The 24,200-nt window shown below is 41.4% G+C and overlaps 1 protein-coding gene across 5 annotated transcripts in view; it reads right to left on the bottom strand.

Moving 5' to 3' along the window:
* ccdc9 (coiled-coil domain containing 9) overlaps nucleotides 1-18,791 on the bottom strand; it is a 34,668-nt gene extending 15,877 nt beyond the window's left edge. Inside the window, exons 1-15 of one of the 5 annotated variants that reach the window (XM_080288572.1) lie at nucleotides 18,634-18,791; nucleotides 17,972-18,024; nucleotides 17,163-17,267; nucleotides 15,932-16,066; nucleotides 12,759-13,190; nucleotides 11,923-12,006; nucleotides 11,310-11,471; nucleotides 11,021-11,202; nucleotides 10,145-10,203; nucleotides 9,578-9,622; nucleotides 7,128-7,248; nucleotides 6,709-6,871; nucleotides 5,943-6,465; nucleotides 4,638-4,802; nucleotides 2,955-3,110 (exon numbers count right to left, since the gene is read on the bottom strand). In XM_080288572.1, the coding sequence (XP_080144698.1) occupies nucleotides 2,955-3,110; nucleotides 4,638-4,802; nucleotides 5,943-6,465; nucleotides 6,709-6,871; nucleotides 7,128-7,248; nucleotides 9,578-9,622; nucleotides 10,145-10,203; nucleotides 11,021-11,202; nucleotides 11,310-11,471; nucleotides 11,923-12,006; nucleotides 12,759-13,190; nucleotides 15,932-16,066; nucleotides 17,163-17,267; nucleotides 17,972-17,974 (2,335 nt within the window). In that variant the 5' untranslated portion in view covers nucleotides 17,975-18,024; nucleotides 18,634-18,791. Of the gene's footprint in view, nucleotides 1-2,954; nucleotides 3,111-4,637; nucleotides 4,803-5,942; nucleotides 6,466-6,708; nucleotides 6,872-7,127; nucleotides 7,249-9,577; nucleotides 9,623-10,144; nucleotides 10,204-11,020; nucleotides 11,203-11,309; nucleotides 11,475-11,922; nucleotides 12,007-12,758; nucleotides 13,191-15,931; nucleotides 16,067-17,162; nucleotides 17,268-17,971; nucleotides 18,025-18,414; nucleotides 18,596-18,633 lie in introns of those variants that run through there. The other 4 variants (XM_080288571.1, XM_026192295.2, XM_026192296.2 and 1 more) reach the window with 4 other exon arrangements.
* Between the last annotated feature and the right edge of the window lie 5,409 nt (nucleotides 18,792-24,200).

Raw genomic sequence — 24,200 nt, forward strand, 5'->3', positions numbered from 1 at the left:
CGGAGTTTGGAGTCTGACTGTTTGAGGCTGTGGACAGGTGTCTTTTATACAGATGATGAGTTCAAACAGGTGCCATTCATACAGGTAACGAGTGGGGGACAGAAAAGCTTCTTACAGAAGACGTTACAGGTCTGTGAGAGCCAGAGATTTTCCTTGTTTGAGGTGACCAAATACTTATTTTCCACCCTGATTTACAAATAAATTCTTTACAAATCCTACCATGTGAATTCATGGATTTTTTTTTCACATTCTGTCTCTCACAGTTGAAGTGTACCTCTGGTGCAAATTACTGACCTCTGTCATCATTTTAAGTGGGGGAACTTGCACAATCGGTGGCTGACTAAATACTTTTTTGCCCCACTGTAAGGGCTGGTTGGCCTTATAGTTCAGTGCTCCCATCAACCCCAGCAGTAATGAGGGGTGTCACAACGAATGAAGGAAAGGGGCATAAAGGAGCACAGTGTTGTTCAGAGACACATACAAAAGAAAAACAAGTTTAAACCAGTTGTTCTCTTTTTTCTTCAACGTCCAACACCAGAAAAAAAAAAGAGATCCACGATTCAGTTTTAGTAAATTAAAAGGTCGGCCTCACAGTCTGAGAACTGCTGGTTTAAACAGAGATGAGCAACATAAACAGAAACCAGTTCTGAAGCAGGCACTCAGCTACACTCATGGCAAAAAGGAACCATCAGAGCTCAAAGCCACATTTGCACCCCAGAGTCACACCGACTCTCCAGTTTCCAATCTGTGTTGGGCAGATTAGACTTGCTAAGCATGTGGTAATTAGGATATAATCTGAGAACCCAGATAGTCTGATGATCGGGCCTCTGGAGTTAGTGGCCAATTTTTCTGGGCTTCCAGTGCAGCCGGCTGATATCTGGGGAAAGATTTCCATTTCTGTCCTCGGGCAGGTTTATGGATGCAGATTATTAAAAAGAAAAACTAATAACAACAGCTTTTTAATCAGGTTTTATTGGCATCAGAAAATAGCTGATTGGATCCCAGACTGGGAGTATTTACTCTGTGCCATCTCAAACATGACCCATCAGCAGAATACTTGAGTTTGTCTCATGTATATTCATGGAGATTAATTAGGACCAAACACAAATTATAAGTAAGGCTGATGGGAACTTTGTTGTATGGATGCACGGATTGTGTAATTCTGGGCTTATGCAGATGTTTTAAAAAGTAAATGAATACAAATGTGGCTGTTTATTCATTTCAAAATTAAAACGCCCCCAGGGACTTTCATTTCAGAGCAATATCTAACCTAACTTTAACTCCAGGGAACACTTGGACTTAAAAAAATAAAACAAAAACACATGTATAGAATCACCTGACCAATCAGATGAAAACTGGTTAAAACGTTCGATGACTTTGCCCTAAAATAAGATTTAAAAAAACTTTTTACCCCACTTTCCCCCTCTTACATCATCATCTTTGCCTTTGCTGACATCTCAGATTTAAATATCATGTCTGTGGTTTATAATATTACTGCTCAGTTGTCAATACACCCACTGTTTTCTTCATCCTTCAAGCATTTTAAAAACACCAATTTCCACGAGTTTTGAAGCAAATATCAAGATTTCAGCATCGTTTACAAATGCAAATACATAAAAATATATCTGAACGTTTGCCTGCACGTGACCAAAGGCTGCAAAATATTATTGTCCAACATACTGCAAATGGATTGTATACGGAAACAAGAAAGGTACAAAACTCTTGCCCCTTGCCTATTTACAGAGATTAAACAGACCCTTGGAGATCGCTTAAGAAACAAATGTGTAGCTGCAGACAAATGAGCATCAGCACAGAGTCTACAGTACTGCAAGAATCAAGATAAAACCCTGACCTGATGGTGTATGACAGGTGGAAGCTATTTAACTAATTCATTAAACGTGGATCTTTCTCAGAGGCACCACATAAAAAGTCAAAGCACGCACGATTTAGCTGCATGTTTGCACATAATTCATCTAATAATCTAATAATTATCACAATATTTTAGTCTAAAATAAAACCGCGGAGCAAACCTGATCAGGCGAAGCTATTACACTAAAAACTACCCAAAGAAGACCCTGAAAGAGTTTAATGGAGCTCATTTGGCTCTGCTCACATACAAGATGTCCTCTTAGTTTGTGCACCATCTATAGTCCAGATTTGTTCCCAGCGTTCACCAACAACTCAGCGCCTGAGGCCTGAATTATTCAGATTTCCCTCCTGAGATTGCTGATGGGTAGAGGAGCACGTTAACGGATACTTATGAGTCTGAATGTTTTGAATTAGATTGCTTATAAAATGTGTTTTTAACTGAAATGATCTGGTTCCACAGATGCCATGAGTGTAACTGCAAAACAGGCAAGACAGCAAATGCACTCTGATCATATCATATGATTAACAGCTCACATCAATGCAAAAAAATAAGAGGAGGAGACAGAGTAAAAGGTTTGGTAATGCAGGCAGAGCATCAAGCAGCAGGAATTTCATTACAGCCATAAAAACAACAAAAACAAAAGGTTTTACATGCTGGAGAAGAACAGGAAGAGGAGGAGGAACAGCACACGGGGAGTGCATCCAACAAAGGAGGTGGAGTTAAAAGTTTCAGTCCATCAGAGGAGGAGCAGGAAGACAGCCGGGAGGAGTTTCAAAACAGGAAGTGGGTCCTGATCGGTGGAAGGAGGAGGTAGCATTGCAGGTCAGATTTTTAAAAAAAGCAGCGTCTAAAGCTATCTTTGGGTTTGTCAGGCCACCAAACAGCTCCCGTCATGATTTATTTATAAGGGAATGAAGACAAAAAGAGTGAGAGAGCCACACCATGAGGGAAATGAAAACCAGCACAATCACAAAAAAAAAGCACAAAAAAAAGAAGAAGCAGGAGCACAGCGTGAGGAGGCGTTAGAGGTGCGCAGGGGATTTACAGTAAGCCACCGTCTCAAAGTCAGTGATAAGGACCGCACCTGAGGACGGCTGCTCTGAGGACGGCTGCGTTTCTGCTGTCGGAGCAGCGTCGCTCTCGGCAGGCGGCGCGTCATCTTCTTTTTCTACTGAAGGTTCAGGCGAGCTCGGTTCAGCTTCCAGGACGGAGGGGGCGGGCGGGGAGTCGGGTTTGTCTGCTGTCGGAGAGAAAAAGGCAACAAGGCTCGATTCAGAATGAAATAAAAGCTTATGCTCAAAGGCAATCTGGAGGGAAATAAAGATGTTCATGTGCAGAGCAACTTGAGAAAAAAGCAACACAGTGTCATTCAGCGTGGTGCTACGTTCTCCTTTGATGTGTGCACGGTTTCCTGTTTCCTATACTTTCATTGCATCCACAATATTAATTCCTCCATTTTATTGTCACAAGAAAGATAAAATAACTGCAGCTATGATGAAGTAAAAATCCTGCCCAGTAGTGCTCTCGACTCAGCCTTTAAATCCTTACAGCATGTGGAGTCTCGTCAATTAGAGATAAATAAACTGCAGGACCCAGCTTGCATCTAATCAGCTGTTGTTGGGTGAGAACCCAAAAATTCTGCAGGTTTTGGAGGCGTTACTTGAATCGAGATTAACATCAGTTAAAATTTAGCTCAAAATGAGCTGAACTGCAAAGCGGCGCGGGAGGATTTCAGATGCTGGGTTAGTTCAAGCGGGAGATTAGAAGCACCTGGATTAATCCTCCTGATGCAGCTGGATTAGAGCTGCTGCTGGTTTGCTGATCCTCACTATACCACAGGACTGTCAGCGTGTAATGTTTCTACTCTCTAAAGAAAGTACTTTTTAGTTAAATATAATAGAAACTAAGCTTTAGAAAAAAACATGTAAAATGACTGAAATTATATGTTGTATTAACTAAATAAAATAAACCAATACACCCAGCATGTGAAGGACATTTCTTTGACATTTATTAAGACTGAACTATTAATAATTGACTTCGTCTTTCCAGTCGCTCTATATTATCCTAGAAACTTGTAAAAAATAAACCGCAAAAACATTTTGAAACAACGAAATCTGAATTTAAATGAGAAAATCCACAAAGCTAAATACTAATGAAAGATTAATGAAAAAAACCATAAATAAATCTGGTTCTAATGTTCTGGTTCTTCATTTAGGATAAATTAAAGCAGCAGAAATAACCAGTCATTTTAATTTGTGCACGTCTTTGTTTTTGTCTCAGTCACACTAGAATAAACATAAGACTGCAACTTTTATGTGCCTGGGAAAAACTGTAGCCTGGTTGATGCACTGATGTTGCATCCTCAACCTCTGGGTGACCAGCTTCAATCAAAAGGTGACTGCACGGGTCGGCTGACAGGAGGAAACCCGTCTGCAGACAGCTGCAGTCACTCTCATACAGACTGGTGAAGGTTTGCAAACTCCTCTGAATCAGTCTGGGCTCACCTGCAACAGAGGACTCAACTTTCCATAGCTGTCATTTCTCACACGTGTTTACACCATCGGAAAAGCTCTGTGTAGTTTTGGTGAAGCGGCTGCGTGGACAGAACATGTAGGAGGTCCTATAAGTCCAGCTAACGCCCTAATACAGCGTCCAGATATTACACTCTCACACACGCCTGTTGGGCGAGTCCTAGAGAAGTGCGGGGTGCAGTGGATGAAAACAGCCTGGTGCGTTTTATGTTGAGGGGTTAATTTTTTTTTATTACCTTGTGACGGGGCTGGAGGCGTATCCTCGTCCACCTTCACCTCACAGGGGGCGGGGTCAGATGGCAGTGCAGTAGGTGAGTCTTTAGGAGCCGAGTCAGGTTCTGACACCATCACCTGGATCTCCTGGATTTCAGCTTTTTCCGGAGGAGACGAAACATCAACGGCTGAGCACAGAGGATGGAGAGAAGAGGTGAAGATGAGGGGAGGAAACAAAAAGGAGAGAACAGAGAGGTGTTGGGGCGGAGGTAGAAAAAGAGAAATCAGAAGAGACAAGGTAAGAAAATAAGAGAGGTGTGAATATTTTCCCCTCACTGACTGAATCTTTGACAGAAACAAAGGGAAAATATGAAGGCTGTCCATTTAACAGATTAAAACCAGAAAGTGACCTTCCTTAATGTCACAATTATTTCTAACGAGCCGTTTTTTTTCCATAAATAACAAAAAGTTATGTAACCATCCCTAAAGGTCTCTGAGAAACGCTGAGCACTACGGGTCACAGGTGCAGCAGCATCCTCCCTGTGCAGGAGGGAGACATGCTGCAGGGCTTCCTGTAGGAGAACAGAGAGCTTAAATGGGCACAAAGTCCTATGTTGAGACACTTCTGCCGACTTACTGGGAGAAATGTTCACCAACTTGACACAAAAGTAAAAGTTCAGCCTTCAGAACAACATAAAAGGTGCCCGAAGCAAAGAAATAAAGACACGTTGTCAATCGCTTCTGCAGCATTTGAAGCTTTACAAGCCCCCAGTTTAAGCGCGCTAAGTTAATATTTGCATTAACTGAAGTGTCTCAACGGCTCTTCTGTGAACACAGTAAAAATGCTTCATTTTCTGCCGCTTATATAGTCAACCAGAGGCTGTCTCCCTCTTCCTGGCCAGGAAGAGGGAGTAGTTCCTAAACCAGCCGAGAGATGTGATCTCTCCAGCATGTCCCGGGCCTCCTTCTGGACATGCAAAACGCTCCGTAAGCTTTACATTCAGGATTGTTGGAGTGCTGTTTCTCTCCTCCGCTAACAGCTCTTCATCCTACATTGCTCCTCTGCGATTTCTCATTAACACACGTAAAATTGCATCAATGATTCTTCTCTTTATAGCCCTGCACAAATGCTAACTTTAACAAATGGTTTTCAAAAAAATGTTATTGCATCATTAGCTGATAAATCCTCGTTATTTATCAGATTTATTGAGTTTAAGCCACCTGGGATATTATTTGATGTTAACACTGGTATAGCACATGTGCAGCAGCTTCAGAAAATTGCTACAATAATTCCCTGTTATGGTCTCAGTGTGGGGTAACTATTCTACCTGCATGCTCCTCGCTCTGTGACTCGGCAGCTTCACTAGAGCTGCCAGCTTGGCTCTTGATCTCTTCCTCCTGCTGCTCCTCCTCCTCTTCCTTCTTCTGTGGGGGGCTGGAATCAACGCTGGAGGGTTTCGGCGGGCTCTCGCCTCCCATGCTGCTCCTGGGTGACAGCAACTCCATCTCCTCTCCCCAGTCTGACACTGGCTTGTGGCCGTCCAGTGGGGAGAAGGGGCTGAGGGGTTTGCCTCCCTCGGGGGACTCCTGAGCGGCCGCTGGGGGCGGGATGTGGACCTTTGGCCTGGGAGTCCGCTGATCTTTGGGGCTTCCTGCTGATGCCTGACGAGAACGAGGTTTGGGAGTTTTTGGGGAGGACTCTTTGCTCTTTGCTTGCTTCTCCTTTCCGATGTCCTTCTTCTCGTCGCCTTTGGAGTCTTGCTCCGAGTCGCTCACCTCCTCATATTCCCCATCGTCACTGGCATCCTCCCATTCATCATCATCCTCTCCTCCTCCATTCTTCTCCTCCACCTAAGGAAAGATGGAAACAAAGAAAGAGTTAGCGATTTATTTATTTAAAATCCTGCAACAAATGCTTTAATTTGGATGTTTGATTGGAGTGGCAGGAGCATTTAAGGAACCGGCTCTCGTGTCCCATTTCAGAAACTAAAAAAAATTCACACCTCACAAAAAGAAAAAGGATCCATTTCTCTGAAGTAAAGCTCAGCATGACAGATACTTTATTATTCATAGAAGTCCAGATGCACCCGTTACCTTCTGTACTGTGGGAGGTTTAGATTTCTCTTCTTCCTTATCTTTCTTTTTACTCTTCTCTTCCTTCTTCGTCTTGTCCTCCTTTTCCTTCTCCTCTTTCTCCTCCTTCTCCTTCTCCTTCTCCTCCTCTTCCTTCTCTCCCTCCCAGCGGTTGTCATGCATGCTGTGAAAAGTTTCAGAATAAAAGGTTCAGTGGACATCGCATTAGCGTGAGAAATACACCGAAAACCATCGCAATTCTCAACAAGAGCTGTTAAAATGTTTATTATAAAGGAAAATGAGGAACATTACAACTAGTTTAAAAGTCATTTTAGTGTTTCAGACTTCAGTTTCTTCACTGCAGAACAGCTTTGTGATGAAGAATTACATTAAAAAGTCAAGTAAATGGATCTGTCAGCTGATGGTGAGAAAAGTTTTACCTGTAGCTCTGCTTCTGTCCTCGGCCCCTCCCTCTGCTCCGGTCGCCCCTCGGCCCCTGGGTCCTGCCCTGGGACAGGAAGTCGCCAAATGTCGGCGCTTTCGGAGGTCGCTTACTGTCATCTAAGGAGACATCGATGGTGAGTATACATCAAACTATGAACTGCTGTGATGTTTAATCTAAAAAAGCAGAAAGCAGGTGATGGATGGTTCATCATCACTGCTCAAAAGTGAGGCACAGGAGTGTTTTTTTTAAAGTAAGAAATAAAAATTCAAAACGGAGAGGGGGCACACGTTGTGTCATTAACATGTCTTTATGCCACTGGCTGTCTGTTGGAAAGTATCCAGGCATGTAAAAGTCCATCTAATAATGTTAAAAATAAAACATTTCAATAAAAACTGCCTCCACCGATTCTTCCGCCTCCGCTGCGGTCTGCGAGTTAACGTCATAACTTGCGTGACAGCAGCTGTCCCGCTGGGTCAGCTGCAGAGTGCGTCTGAGCTCTGGGACGACGCCAGATGTGTATTATGATTATTATTGATGGCATCAAGAGAGAACGAAAAGATTTTTAAGATAAAGACGAGAAGAGGGATGAGGAAATACTACGAGTAAAACTGAGAACATCCAAATTTTAAAGCCACCTCGTTTGGACTCCTTTAGAGTTACAACTGGAAATTTGAGCGAAAGAAAAAAGAGATGTTGTACAGAGGGTGAAAGAAAGGTGTTGATTAGGTGAGCAGCTAATGGAGACATGAAGGAGGAAAAAATTAATTTTTCCAGTATTTTGTCTCAGGAGAAATCCACATCGAGTTTTCAGTGTCACAAACTGAAGCCAAAATGTTTGTTTTATAACATTTTTTATGACCAACTTTCAGCATCAGCATCATGGGACCAATCTGATGACTCGGGTTTGACACAAAGAATCACAGTTAGAAGATCAACCAAGTATCAAAAAAAGAGACTTTCCACATGCTTTAACTTGTTTTTTGGCCAGCGGCACATTAACACATGCTGATGTTCAAAGTCAATTTAAAGGCAAATTTTTTAATGTGTTGCATATTAAAAGACAAAGGAAAGAAGAAAAAAGGCTGATTTTTGGGGTGGTCACATGTTCCCTATTTTTAAGATGTGGCTGATTTTTTTATGGAATGACCTCAATAGAAAAAAGAAATGTGGAAATTTGAAAAAAAAAAAAAAAAAAGAGTCAGAGAGGGAAGAAGAGCAGAGGACACGAGGAGAAGGTCAGAGACCAAAAGCTCAGACGAGGGAGGAGGATAAGAGCTCAACAGGGAGAGAGGAGAGGATGTCATTAAAAGGTCAGAAAGAGACAGATACAAGTACAAACGAAAAGAAGGGATCAGTGAGGAGACAAAGGATGTAGGCGACAAGACTGAAGAGGACTGAAGGATAAATCACAGTGAAGACATGAACGCAGCCAAAGCCAAGGCTCAAAAACTGAGGACCATCCACAAACACTGGTGGACATCCTGAGGTCGCTGTGTGTGCAGGCGGCAGCATCTGAAGCGTTTCCAGCCACAGAAAGATTAGAGCTGCTCACACAAAGGCAAACCTCTCCGAGCTGTCACAACGTCTGTGATTTTAGAGATGAGAGCAGTCAGAATTTACATCAGGGTCTCTGAAGGTTTAATTGAGACAGATTCAGAGTATTTGGATATTTCCAAAGACTCAAGATTAACCTGCATTTAAAATTAAAAACATGATTTGCTACTGTTGCTTAATTCTCACAGTTATACACAAGTTTCCTAATTTCAGTGCCTTGAATGAAGACAGTTTGCCTTTGGTTTGGACTTTCTGGGGCCTGTAACATGAAGCATGTTTACTTCAGGTTTAACTCCAGGTTAAGGAGGTGGGACACGGTAACTACTGTACTGACCAATCAGTTCTCTGGAAAAATAACATTCCCAAAGGGGATCCTGTGCTTTTCCATTTCAGGCAGTATGAGAGACTTTAGTTTAAAATAATAATAATCTTTCCTTGGTGAATCAATAACAGAAAGATCCTTAAGATCCAACTGTATTGCTTCTAAACGTTCATTGAACGATGACATACAACTATAACAGTCCTATAATCTTTAAACAGGGCACCTAAGCCTCGACCTTTCTGCAGGAATGCCTGTATTCAACGACCTGTTCACATAACTGGACCCTGCATACTGCAGCTGTAACTACAGTCAGCTCTTCCTCGTCTTAAGGAGTGAAGCCTGATAAGAAAAAGATGAATGCTACAGGCCCCGGGTCTTAACATGAGCTAAAAAGAAGTGGAATTAAACGCTGGTATCAATAGTGGACTAAGCTGATTGTCATAATAACACCATTAAGGGCTGCGCCATCATGAGGGTGAGTCGGGCATGTGAGTTAGGGGTGAGGCTGGTTTTGGGTGCAGCTGCTTCACACAGACACACTCAGACTCAGGCCCATGCTGTGGTCTAACCTGAGGCTCTGCCCCGAGGCTCTGTACGAGAGTTATGCCCCCGCGCTGCAGAGAGGACACACAAACACGTTACACTACGTCTGCCACACACACACCAAAAACATTATCTGTGAAATAAGGTTTTGACATAAACACTCACTGCAACTCTGTAAACATCGTTTATCTTGCTACTAAGTAAAGACCATTAAAATCTCTGCCTAGTCAAATAAAGTCTTCAGTCCTTTGAAAAATAAAATAAACATGCAGGAGCTTCGGTCGGGTTGGTCAAAGTCAGTTAGCACAATAAAGGAAATCCGGACTCCTCCAAACAGAACGACCGCGGCTTAACTCCAAGCTTAATCTGGACTCTGGGGAAACACGGCGAGCATTTACATAACGAGCTTAATTACTCAGGAGGGCGACTGTGTTGCCTCTCATACAGAGTGGGGTGTTTGACGTGTATACATCAACACAGCAGAGAGACATCGTGTCAGACGAGCGAAGCCGTGGCATGGAGGTGGATCGAGGGTCAGCTGCTGTGTTGTGCAACAGCATGCGATGGGTGTGCGTGCGTCTGTGTGTACTTGCCTCTCCTGCCGCCCTCCGATGGGATACCCTCAGTGGCCGCATATGGGTCCTCTTTGAACCTGTGAAAACAGCCACAGGGTTACACACACATCAAACGTTAGCGCCCTCTCTGCCACGTCAGTCTGTCGCCATCTTTATCCCAGCAGACGCCTTCCATCGTGCTCACCTCTTCCTCCCCCTCCATCTTTGTAAAGTCACTAAAGTTCTGTAGCAGAGCTTTAGTAAACCCAACATAAGCGGCACTATTTCAGACACTACAGACTACTACTACACAACACAGATATTCAATGAGGGTTTCTAAGTCTGGACTTTTGCGGGACCAACCAAAGACAGTCACAGACCGGTCCTGAAGCCTCATGAATGCTGTGGCTCACTACACTCTATCCTACTTTGCTGCATTTATTCTCCCTTGAACTGCGCCCCTGCCACTGAGAAGCATCTCCTTTCAATTCCATCTGATAAAGTCCAAGCAGGTTGTCCAGCTGCTCTGCTGGAGTCCTACTGAGATGATCGTCCCTCTGGCTCAGTCTCTAAACTCTGCAGATGACTTCTGAAGCTCCATCAAAGTCACTGTCAGGTTTCTGGTCACCTCTTCTTGAGATTGTTAGCATCTTCCACTTCAATACTGTGCCGACTCTCAGACTCTGAACGGTTTTTGATCCATTTCTTTGCCACAGTTTCATCTAAGAGCTCTGCAGAGGCCTCCGATAAGCTCGAGGAGGTGGCTGGGGAGAAGGAGGCCCCCCTCAATGCTCTATCAAAGTGACTCGATGGATGAATTGATGTGCAGAGGCTGCCTTAAGACTTCCTGGCATCTTTTTGTTCTGCAGTTTGAATTACGGGATCTTAGTTTACTTTTAAAAGAAAGACTCTTACATGTTGTCCGTCTTCTGTGCGTCCCACTCTCGTCTCCACTGGCCTGTGGCATTACGATGGCGTGCTAATCTCTCCTCATCTATCTGCTCACGCTCCTTCTTCCAGCGCAGGTACTCTGCTCTTTCCCGGCCGGTCATAGACATCGTCATATCCATAGAGCCTTTGGGACCAGGTCTCCGGCTCTGCAGAGAAGTCAGAGTAAATAATTCAGCCACAGGAGTTTAAATAAAGACAAAGGTAATGCTCATAAACAGAACCACCCGAAACCCATTTTTAAAGAAGTACTCACGGTCCACTCTTTTTCCAGCTCAGACCCTGTCTTCACATTGTCAAAGTCCAGTCCCCCCCAGTTTCGTACATGTCTCCGGCTGCCCTCCTTGCGGTCCGTGTCCGGGGCTGGACCTGAACGTCTCGGGTCATCCAGGAAGTTACGGGTCGGTTTGTCTCCATCCTGCTGTGAAACGGAACGACTCTGTTCAGCTCAGGCTAGTTCCTCGCTGATTTTAAATGATTTTAAAAAAGCAAAACAAACAAAAATACTGCACAGAAGAACCACACGATTTAAATGTGAGACCAAAGCAGAGACGGTTAGCTTCATAACACTTGATCTTACGGGAAATTTATGTTATAGTAATTTAAGAGGATTAAAAAAAACACATCTGGTGTGTGTACAGTCATAACAATCCATCTGTGCTGTCTCACCGGACAACAATTTATGCATTTACACACATCTCTGCTATATTAAGCAAATTAAACTCCAATAAAAATAAGTGGTTAGAAAAGTTTTATTATAATGTTGGTCTTTCAGAGCCTTGTCTGTAAAATCCATTTCTGGAAATCAAACCCGCTACGACACATGGCAGCTGAAAAAAACCCAAAAAAACCCCCAGTGACTTCCATACCCGCTGTCCTCTCTCATACTCTGCTATCCTCTCCATTTCTTCATTCATCTTCTCAATGTTCTGTCGTCTCTTCTCCTCCCATTCCTGTCAGGAAGTTTGTGACATTCGAGTTATTATTGAACAGGATGTTAGTGTTACAACCGTTTTAACAATACTGGAAAATGACTGCATCGTCCATGTTACAAAGTCCTCCACCAGGAGGTAACTGCAGCAGATTTTTGAGCCAAAATAAAAAATTTTCTGCAGTATTTTCCCAAAAATCCCAGTTTTAGTACTTCTGTGTTAAAAGATTAAAATGGCTGGGACCAAAGTTAGAGCACGTGCCGTGGCTACAGCAATACTTTTGTAGATGTTACATACACATGTAAATTCTTTGTATCATGTTTTTTCTACACACTGAAATCATCCCAGCTCCTGTTTTAAACTGAAAGTCAACATTCGGTGCTTAAAAGCACAAGAACAGAAGCAGCTTTGAACATTCACAGGTCGTGCACTCGAATTTAAACAAGACACACAACTGGATATGGATTAGCTCGGTTTATAGATCATTTATAGATTATAGATAGTCATCTTTCGTTTATTATTTCACTTTAATATGAATTTTTTAATATATGACAACAAATGTGACATATTCTCATACCTCTGAATGGACTTTAACAGTTAATAAATTAAGCTAAGCCCCATGAGACTTCATTGATACATGACTTCAAGTAATCGCACTACCATGTATACCACACAGTCACACTCTAAATGTATTATCTTCAGTGTCTTGCATCGTGCATCATGCAGCTGCATCCTGTGTGAAAACCTCCCTCAAACAGTTCATCCTCACCCACCTTGGATTTCCTGTCTATTCCTCCTGGTGTCCCTTCTCCTCCTCCTCCTCCCCCTCCTCCTCTTCCTCCTCCTCCTCTTCCTCCTCCTCTCCTTCCTCCTCTGCGTCCATGGCCTCCTGCCTCACCAGGCTCTCCATCTCTGGGTGTTCTCGGTTCCCAGTCTCTCCTGTCTTGGCGACCTCCGCCCCCACCTCCTACTCCTTGTCCTACTTGTCCTCCACCACCACCACCACCTCCTCCTCCTCCTCCTCCTCCACCACCACCTCCTCCACCACCTCCTCCTCCTCTCTGACCTCCCCGACTCATTCGCCCAGACCCGGTCCTCCTGGGGGGGCTGCGGCCATCACTCTGCCCTCTGTGGCTGTCGCTCTCCTCTGATGTCTTCCGGCCGCGAGGAGTTCCCGGTCTCCATTCGTTCACAACTCTCTTCTCCTGTAAGCAGCACACACACAGACTTTCACTGTGAACGGAGTGATTTTAACAGCACCTTAGTTACAATTTCAGTCAGCTGCTGGAGGAGGCTCAACATGACATATGTGGTAGTTTAAAAACACCATCCTTATTCCTGATTCTTTGACTAATCAAAACACCTAAGTGTCCATTTTAGCCTGTTATAATGTGGATCAATAACAACTTATAGATCATATTAGTTATATTTGGCTACCAATAAATTATAAGTGAGGGAAAAATCTGTTTTGGATACATTTTGGATTTTTTGTGGTGCTAGAAGAGTTACAGCGCATGGCAAAAGAAAATAAAGGTTTGGTTGATTTATGGTGTAAAATTGAAGTTTTTCATTTAGATTTTTGTCAAAAAAATCTGAGTTAAAAAGGTACTTATCAGCAGTAGAGCTCATAAGAAGTCAGATAAAGCCGTATTTTATTCACACTTTAAATTAGATAGCTTGACAGCAGCTCATTGGAAAAGAAGGAGAATGACCTTCATTGCCTTCAAACACCATTATTACATTATTAATATTATGTAATAATGGTAATTCATAATATAATACATTATATTATTATTATGCAATTACTTTTAGGATATAAAGGGACTAACAGGGTGAAGATTATAACAACACATCATCTTCAACCCAGGAAATGGAACAGCTCAACTCTTACAGTTACAAACTCGTCAATCTAATGAATGTCACATGAACTAAAGACTAATCTGCGCTATGGATTATGCAAAGAGCTACAACATGATGAACTCTGAGAGGCTGAGTTATGAGACAGAAAGAGGCCATCGTCGTTCATCAGGTTTTCAAAGGCCTCTTCAGAAAAGGTCCAACAGACTAATGGGCCCAGATCAACCCTTTAACCAGTCAGACAGGCGCTCGTGTGGAGCAGGCAGCCCCCTGCTGTTCTCCAGGCCTTTCTTTTGTCTTATGACCTTTTCAGTTTGAAATCTAGGTGCCGGCAGTGATCGGTAGTCTTTTCTGAGGCAATCTGGATCTCAGCAGGCGCTCACTCCACTCTTACACCTGTATCCCCCCTGGATCTGCTTACCAGCTTCTTTAGCCCACAGGAGACTAATTATAAACGTGGCAAACTAAACGACTAATGGAGGGGGGGGGGGGGGGGGGGAGACTGGTTGTGCCAAAAAACAGAGCGTTAAAAACCCTGATTTTAACCAATGGGCCATGAATGCAGCTCTAAAAGAATCATGATGTTGTTGTGGTTTGCCATATTGCTCCCAGTTCCCTGCAGTTCCTCTACTGACCACTTGAGGCTGCACCCTAAAGTGAGTCCCTGTGTTAAAATGAGCCTTTACAGGAAAAGCAAACATGTTTGCAGAACGGTATGAAATCTAGTCTCTGGATAGTTCACTGTCCATGTGTCCATGAGGCCAATTCAAGTATTATTACTCTGTTACTAATTATTGGGCATTTTTCTGGTGCATGATCAGCTTGGCAGGCTTAGCCGATCATTTAGAACTGCACTGTTTTTACCCCAAAGGTGTCCTCCTTTGGGGTAAAAACAAGCAAAAAACAAACAGACAACAAACCCCCCAACATCCTGGCAGCCAAAATGCAGGCTTCAGAAAAATCAGAGTCAATGTCGCTATGGCTACATCCATCCATTATATGCAATCCATGTTTTTTCTCCTTTTCAGACAAATGTGTCCACGGCATTTGTCCAATTTGTGTTCACAAGGCACGCTTAAATCCTGTTTGTCTGCAGGAGAAAAGGATAGATCTAACAAACAGATGATCTGCATACCGAGCAGAAAGAGCTGGATAAACCGATTACACAGATAGTTCTCCAGCATGGTCGGGTACTTTAATGAGCTGGCTAAAGTTCATTCTGCACAAACATCTGCAGTTAACAACATTATGTTAGTACAGCAGGTACAATCATCTCAGCTCTGTTTCAAGACAATTACCCAACATGCCTTTTTAAAATCCCATTTTTGCCCAGCAGAGCTGCATGAATGGATAAACACGTTAAAGAGAAAACTCATCTCATGAACTCTCACAGGGTAACTTTGGGTATTTTTAGTGTGTGCTGTGCTCTAATTTTATGCCCGCTGCTTCACTGTTCCCTCCAGCCATCCTAGGCTTAGTACTTCAGGTCTTTCAAAGCAAAGTGCCAGCAGAAGAGTGTTAGAGGACAATTACCTTTACAGATTTGTAATCAGTAGGAATCCCTGCCACGATTTGTAAAAACAGATAAACGTCTCCCATCACTACTTTGTGTCAAAGAAGTGAAATATATATTTAATCATTTTTAATCCCAGAAAATCCAATAAAAAAGAAAAATAGCTGTGTGCAATGGTGACTGAAGTTCCCACATATGTGGCCCAGTTAGAGTCTGGCACCTGCCCACAACACTTCTGTTCTGACGCCAGATCTGCACCAGTACACTTTGTTTTGATTTTTATCTAGTGCGAGCGGGCGAAAGCAGCTCGCTTCTCTTTGCTGGCTTCCAGTTTACGGATTAATTTTAAAATCCTTTATTTTCCATTTTATCTGTCTGAAATGCTTCACGCACATATCCTGTTTCAGATGCTTTTATCTCTTACTCGGTTTGACTGCACAGCACTTGGGTCGGCCCTGTTGTTGTAGGTTAAAAATGCTTCATAAATTAAGTGAATAAATGATAGTGATGGAAGTACAACATAATCTGAACCGGCACCACCACACAAAGGATGTTCAGTTCGACTTGATTTCTCACCCCTGTTGCTTTAGAAAGGTCGACTGTGACAGTGAAGTTTTCTTTCTCCGTCTTTGGCTCGTGGGGGCGGGGCTTACGAGGTGTAGTCACCGCAATGCCCTCTTGCTCTGCTTTCTTCTTATCTTCCTCTATTTCCTGTTAAAAAATAAATAAATGCAGGAGCCCAGTGAGACTAATGCTTAATAAGAAACGCACCAAAGACAAACAGGTCTGGGGTGTGTTCTGTGTTCATACGACAAAAGTAAGAAGATTAAGTCAAGTAGTCATCCGTGTGCAGCTGATGGACACTTTTCTCCCACAATGCAATGCGCAAAGGGAATAGGACAGCCACTAATATCGGGAAAACCAAAAACTGTTTGTTTATGGGAAAAGAGTGTCTATTTTCCAATTAAAAAGAAAATTATTTTAATCGCTCTGAACTGATGATATTGTGTTTCATCCTTCAGACACTTTTTTTTTTTAAATTTCTCAGTCTGTACATGTGAAGCTCAAGAGAAGCTGTGGTTGTATCTTATCTGAGACCTGAAAAGAAAAATTTGGTTTTCTAAACGTTTCTCATCATATTTCAGTGGCTACAAGTCTAATGAAATAAGACATATGACAACTATTTAACTTATTAAACAGCTCCCAAATCTATTGATGAGACCATGTTGCTCATTCAGCTTCATGAAGTGAAGAATTCCTTAAAAAATAGAAACGAGTAGCAGTAAATCCTGAAACATCAGCTCGCCTCAACATCCCAGCAAATAAGATCAAAACGCAGCGAGTTCAAATTCAACTTGAAAGTGTTGGCTGCTTGCCGTGAATAAATAAATTCAGAAGAGAAATGGTTTGAAACAAACAAACAAAAACAGTTATTCAGGGTTTCCTGATTCAAAACAGGGCTTTTGGGGGCGCACACAGCATGAGTGGCTCCACTGAATGTTTATAAAGGCCACTTAAGATTTTAAGGTATTTCAAGCTTGAGTTCATTAAAGCAAACTTGTAAAAAAAAAGAAAAAAAAGAAGTTGTTGAAATATCTTTTAACCACAGTCCTAATTTGTCTTGGCTTTTGTCTCAAGTATGCAGTATAATCTTTGACTAATGTGGTAAAACAAGCTGCTTTTATGTAGAAGTGAATCGTTGTGTTTTGAGACATTCTGGGGATGTCATCATTCTTCGGTGAGGACAGTTATCAACATCAAGATGGTAGTATTAAAGATACATTTAGCGTGTAAAATCTTTCCGTACCTGGTACCTCTTCATCAGAGCTTCATTCTTCTTCCTCAGAGCTTCAATTCGCTTGTCCAGCTCTGCATCCTTCTCCTCCTTTGTCTTGAGATCCACCGTTGAAGACTGAAGCAAAGAGGAGGAAAGCAGAAGTGACAAGACCGGTTTGGCCTGTAATACTTTAATGTGCAGCGCTAAACTAAGCACAATGAAGATACATCAGCTGTCCCAGCTTAATTAAATAATTGTTTTGCTTTTATTAAAGAGGAGAAAGAAATAAGACACCCATATACAAATATTCTATGAGAGAGAAAGAGCGAGAGATTGCGCTCAAAGAACGCAAAACTGAAATCAACGAGAATAAAGATGGCAGTAGTAGTAGCAGAACATACTTTTATACACTTGTCTCGTCGTTGTACTTCTGTCTCATGTTACCACTTTATTATTCAACTTTATGTTTTTAAATGCTCATGAATTGTTTCTGTCGTAACGATAAACGATAGTTTAAAGGTAAGGGAAACATTTAGTGACTTCTCCGGGAGGCGGGAGATGCAAATATGAACGCCCTGTGTCCAAGTTTAACAACAGACAGAAGGCAACAACTTTGCATACTTTTCGGATTAATTTAATTTAAATATAGGGTGTTAGGAACCAAGAACAGCCTTAAAAATAACAGCAATTGAAATGACTCTCCAAAATACGAGCCTGAAACCGTTACCAGGGTGGCTGTGAGATGATTAGACTTCCTTCTAGACAGACTTTGGTCCTCCTGAAAGTTTTGGGTAACCTACACAGAAGATCAAGACACTGTCTGCAGTGTTTTTACTCACCATAGCTGCCTTCGGCTCTTCTTCACACACTGGTGGCTGGCTGCTTGTTCCACCTGTAAAGAAGATTAGGAGGATGAGGAGCATCCTACCGTTTCTTTACCTCCACTATACAGATACTACACCTTCAGTAAGGTGAGTTTCTTTGCGTTAACCCGTGAGCACAGGAACAAGAAGGATGAATAGAAACCCTAGATTACACAGTAACAGAAATTGAGCGGTGACTGGGTACCGCCCTCTTTTCCCTTCTGCTGTTTCACCCTTCCTCACTATTGATTACACTATTGAAGGTAATCGCAGGTGAGTTTACAGCCAGGTGTGTGATGAAACCCATTTCAAAAGCTTCTGTAAAAGTCTCAGAGCTGCAGACAAGACGTATATATGACACCCGAGGAACAGTACCACAGCACACATACCTGAGGCTATTTTAGCACATCCAGCCTCACCTGAGCTGCAATAAAGTACTGGTTTGGTGTTTTTGTCTGTCCCTGGTATGCTGTTCAGTAATGTAAGCACACTGAGCCATGTCTGAGCTGTCTGAGCCGATACAAAGCCGCGAGGAGCCCACGAGACGTGGAAACAGACCACCGCAAACAGAGACGACGTGCAGAAGAACACCTGGATGAACGTTCACACGCACTAAAGTTACAGTCCGTTCACGTTACCTGTTTCAGAGGGAACTGTTGCAACGGCAATAAGGGCCAATGTTTGAACTCGCTGCTGTTCGCCAATTCCTGCGCCTCAATCCGTCCTCATTATTCCACTTCCTGTTAGCAGCGGCTAACTTCCTGCCAAATAAATCCCGCCTCCCGGTTCTTAAAGAGACAGTACACTTTCTGACGGCTCAAAACGATCCCAGCAGATTTTCGCTGGAAAAGTCTGCCTCTGCGCACCACCACAGTGGATTTTAAACCAAACCATCAGGATGTGACTGAAGTACAGACTTCCAGCTTTAGCTTAGCGGGCTTTACAAAAAAAATGTCTGGGAACAAGACATTTTTTTATACAGAGCCCCCAACTTTAGAGGCTTAAAGATAATTGGACAATTGACTGAAAATTAATTTGTGACACCTGTCCATTTATTATTATTTCAAGCACACCTAATATTCTGAAGTTCAACTTGTATTTTATGGCTTTTCGCTGCATTTTTAAATGTGAGAGAAGAAGAGATGGCAGTGTAAGTGAGGAAGGCTGCCATTAAGCTAAAAAAACAAACAAACAAAAAAACCAACAACAACAAAACAATAACATAAATAAAAACTCTCAGCATAGAGAGAGAGGGAGCAAAAACTGTAGGAGTGGCCAAATCAGCAATCAGACATTTAAAAAATGAATAAAAGGTCTAAAAGACTACAGAAGACTGAAAAAGTGCATGATCACAGATTTATTTTCATGGCTAAGGAAAACAATTTGACAACATCTAACCAAGATGAGAACACTCCCAGGGAGGCAGAAGACAAAAGTATGGAGAAGGAGAGAAACATGGTCCGAAGCAGGCCACATTATATGTCAAACATGGAGCCAATCAAACAGCATGGGCACACATGGCTGCCAGGTGAAGCAGGTCACCAGTGTTTAATGGTTGTGTGATGATTTCTGAAGTGGACAAAAAGCAACACAAGAGGGCTTTTTTAAGGCAAATAGATTCCATGGCACTGATGTCACCGCAACAGAACAGCTTTTCAGCTATTAGATACAAAACACCTGGCAGAGCATCTAAATGGAGGAAACGGTATTTTGTCCATAGATTCCAGACTTCAATCAGGCGGTCACTGCAAAGGCTTTTCATAAAATAAAATTATGTCACAGTCCAGTTATTATTATTGAGCTTCCGAAAATGAAGAATTATATTTAAAAATGACTGTAAGTCCCACATAATCCACTGTGGTGGTGGTCTTCAGAACCAAAAGTGCAATACTTATGTTGTATTGGTTCAGAACAAACAATTAGATCCATAATCTAATTGTTCGTTCTGAACCAGGCATATCAGGAATCTGCAACCTTTAGTATCTATCAGTGTTGGCCAAGTTACTTGAAAAAAGTAATCAGTAACTAATTACTGATTACTTCCCCAAAAAAGTAATCCCGTTACTTTACTGATTACTTATTTTCAAAAGTAATTAATTACTTAGTTACTTTTTAAAAACACGATTTACAACCTGAAGAGGTGAGAAAGCGATAGATCTTTCAGCCCAATTCTACATTTTCTACATAATCCATCATACAAAATGTAATCAAATGGAAAAGTCTCTTTTTTTAACTTGCTTTATCAGTTTTAATCTTTTAACTTTATGCATCAAGCAAAAATTGAATTATTGAATAAATGAGTTTACCATTTAAACCTTTTTTCTACACATTCCAGCACATAAAATAAAATATTTTTTGTGTTTACACTCACTCTTTCAAATAGATGCAAGTAAAACACAGCAGAAAATAAATAAAGTCAAAGACTCAGCGGTCCTGTTGCTCTATTTTCACCTGTAAAGCAGGACAAGGGTAGGCGGAGGTTTACTCTGGTGCAGGTGTGCCGCGGTCAGTTGAAGAATCCGTGAGTTTCTCTGTGAGTTTCCCATTACATCGTTGGGCACTCGGTGCTTGCTCGGAAGTTTAGGGGTTTTTTTCGCTGTAAAAAGAAGTTTTCTTCCCACGCACGATGGACGCTAATGTTTTTGTCACTTTTTATGGAATCAAACTCAAAGTAAGGTCAGTACTTCCACGCTTTAAACGCTGCACGCTCATACTCTCTCCCACAATCGATATGTGATCCATTGTTGATCTGCACACAGCTGTTGTCACTAACGGTGCACTCGCTTACGTCACTGTCGTGAGACATTCTCGCAAAAAATCACGGTTTTAGTAACGCAGCGTTCCTATGGGAAAGTAACGGTAATCTAATTACCGTTTTTGCAATAGTAATCCCTTTACTCGTTACTTGAAAAAGTAATCAGATTACAGTAATGCGTTACTGCCCATCTCTGGTATCTATTATATTATAGACAATAAATAAATAAATAAATGGACCAATCAAAGATTTTTGAGCCATATATTAAAGTGAATAGTCTGTTAAGCATAACTATCAATCTTACTAATATGTGTAAATAATTACTCATTATAATTACTCATCACATATGACTACTGTGGGCAATAATGAATTAATCTTCTGTTATATCAAACCTGACTCGACCATCAGTTTAGTTTTTCCAATAATAATCTTAAAATATATTCTCTGTTGTTGATCCATACTCCAAAGTACAATATATATATGTAATTCCTTCTTAAATTTTGGCAAATGTAATTCATAAACCGGCCATGAGATGGCACCAGCAGCCAGCCAGCTAACATGACCTGATAAACCAGCGGTAAGCTGACCTGAACACACAAAAATTTGTCATTAAACCTTGAACCTGAGGAGATCTATCCATGGAAAATAACCGAGAACAAAGTGCACTGCCTACTTCAAGCATAAGCTGACCTGAACACTGCTCTTTCCTCACAGCTGTACAGAAAAGATTACACATTTACTCTTTTTCTACTTACTAATTATTTTTCACAGATTCAGATTTCTCTTAAATATAATTAGATGAAATAGATAAGATCTCCTTTATTTTTCTGCGTCACAGAAAAATCAGATATATCAAACAAAACTACTGTTGTAAAAAAATAGAAAACTAAAAGCTTAACTGAATATGAAAAATAAAGTAAAAGAAGTGAGCTAAAAGAACTACAATAAACACATTTTAGACGCAGTTTTAAATATAAAAACACAAGTTTATGGTCACTCTAATCATCTCCAAATACCACTTAGAGAATAGAATTACATCACGTGAAACAAAAAGGATACAAGATTTATATTTTACACTTTTATTTTTATTTATTTATTTTTTAAACATCTGGTATTTGTTTCAGCCCAGTGTCACACATTCACAACAGTTATCAGCAAGAATATGTCAGACAGCAAGCACATTAAATTAATGACACCCTTTATCTGCCTTTTAAATTTGCTTTACAGGTCCTGATAAAGGTGTAGCTCTTAAAGGGACAGTACACCCCAAAATCAAGTTGACCTCCTCTTCCTCTCTCCCACAGCTCTATTTAAACATATAGTTTTATTTTGGTCTGCTTTGCCCACATTTGGAAATATCAGCTGTAGAAAAGGGCCAGCTTTTCTCTTGAATATAATAGAATGAAATCATCTCGTGGTCCTCAAAGTGCCAAAAAAATATCTTGAAGAAAAAATAACTCAACAGCCACTTCTTATTCATGAAGCCGTGACTGCAAGGCTACTTTAAAAACAGCTTTTTGTAAAAACAGTTTTCTTTATAATGAACAACACCCACCAAAAGAACATCACATGGACCTGTGATGAGGGTGTAAACATTAATACCATCCACCCTCAGCGGAGCTGCAAGTGTATGTGGAGTCTCGGGGAAATGTTTTTTTCACTTCCTGTAATTCTACAGAATGTACCCGGACAGTACTTTTTGACTTTGCCCATTAATGATTTTATGTGTTGACACCAACTACAAGAACCTATTTACCAAAACTATTAATAATGTTTAAACAGGAATACACTCTTTTCTGTAGACAACCCCTACAGAAGCTCTTCCTCTCACCCGTGGGGAATATGAAGGAGAATGAAAGAGTTAACCCTTTGATGAGCTGATGTCAGGACCCTGATGTTGGCTACCTGCACCCTTGTTTTGGTTGGTGGATGGAGAAAGTAGACAGAAAATAGTTCCTCCATAAAGCTTCCCAAAACAAGCTTTGTGGATTTATTTATCTATTTACTTTTTGTAGTTACATAATTTCTTAAAGAGACACTCCTGCAGTTTATCAAAGGTTAGGATTTTCTGATGCAAAAATCCAGAGGATCTGAATTTGGGGTTAACTGTCCTTTCTAATGTTGTAAATTTTGTTGAGCTTTTAAAGCAGGATTTTCAATGTAGTTGCTGTAGCATGCAACTGGATATAATACACAAGGTAATGGGATCAACCAGCTTTACAGTGACTAAGCACATTCAGAGATCTCCAGCCCGGATGACGTACTGTTTTGTGTCTCGTTAGTCTGGGCAGAATAACGCAGGTGAGATAAGGCTGAGTTGGTTACGTTTAATGTTTCCCCAGGAGACCACAGGCATGTTTATGTGCTTTATTTTTCAAGGATTTTGAAAAGAGATCATTTAATATGAGCAGTACACGTTTAAAGCATGTGCCGTCTCACACGCTCTGTCTAGCGAGCACAAATATGACAGAGTATCCTGCCGTGGCCCAGTTTCAGCGCATGAAGTCAAAACAAACAGCTCCTCTGTTGTTAGGCAGAAGGCTGAGTGAGTAATGACCACACAGGATTTGTTAATCACCTGATAAGATCTTGCAACCAGACCAAGTGTATCTAGCCATCCCTGGAACACATACAGATGAGACCTGCTGCCAAACTAAGAGACAGGTGGAGGGAAACACCAGACAAGCAGCATCAGTTACACAATAAGAGCCCCAGAAGAATCAGTGGTCTTAGTGGACTGTAAGATGAGATATTATGAGAGCAGTCAAAGAAGTCTGCCTCAACAAAACCTTCCAACAAAACTAAAGTCACAAAAGATTTTAAGCTGCTTTTATTATATCTAATTTCTGACGCTGCACAGTTTTTATGACCCAGTGCCCACGGAGTTAATTTAGATAGTACTTCACATTAGGTACATAAATAAGTGCCCAGAGGAGCAGAGACTGTAACACAACATCAGGTTATATAATCATGGTTATGATGGAACATAATGTGCTGTGACAAACCTGTGATAGAGCTCAATGTGATGTGGTGTAATCAATTTTTATGTAACATGATGTCACATGACAGCACATACAGTATGGAAATATGTCGTTTGACAGGTGACATAATCTAATCTGGAGGCTACTTTACAATAAAATCATTAAACCTGTTTACAAATTGGTTAATAATTGTTTGGTAAAACATTTATGAGCGTTGTGATTATCTGAAAGTTGCGACAGAAACAGAAAACAGCTGATGATCTGGAAACGTTTTGGATCGCTTCTGTAAAATTGTATCTGATTGTTTTAAAAAGGTATAAACAGGCAGGTCGAGTGGTGGCGGCGTGAATCATAAGACTGGGAACTCTTTAGTTTTGTTTGCTCTGGATTTTTACTGTATTTTACCAGCTCTTTGGCTCGCTTTAGTCACCAGAAATACTTGGTTGAGGTTTGGGAAAAGACTGTGGTT

Source organism: Astatotilapia calliptera, chromosome 14 (genome assembly GCF_964374335.1).
Source record: "Astatotilapia calliptera chromosome 14, fAstCal68.1, whole genome shotgun sequence".
In the NCBI taxonomy this organism is placed as follows: Eukaryota; Metazoa; Chordata; class Actinopteri; order Cichliformes; family Cichlidae; genus Astatotilapia; species Astatotilapia calliptera.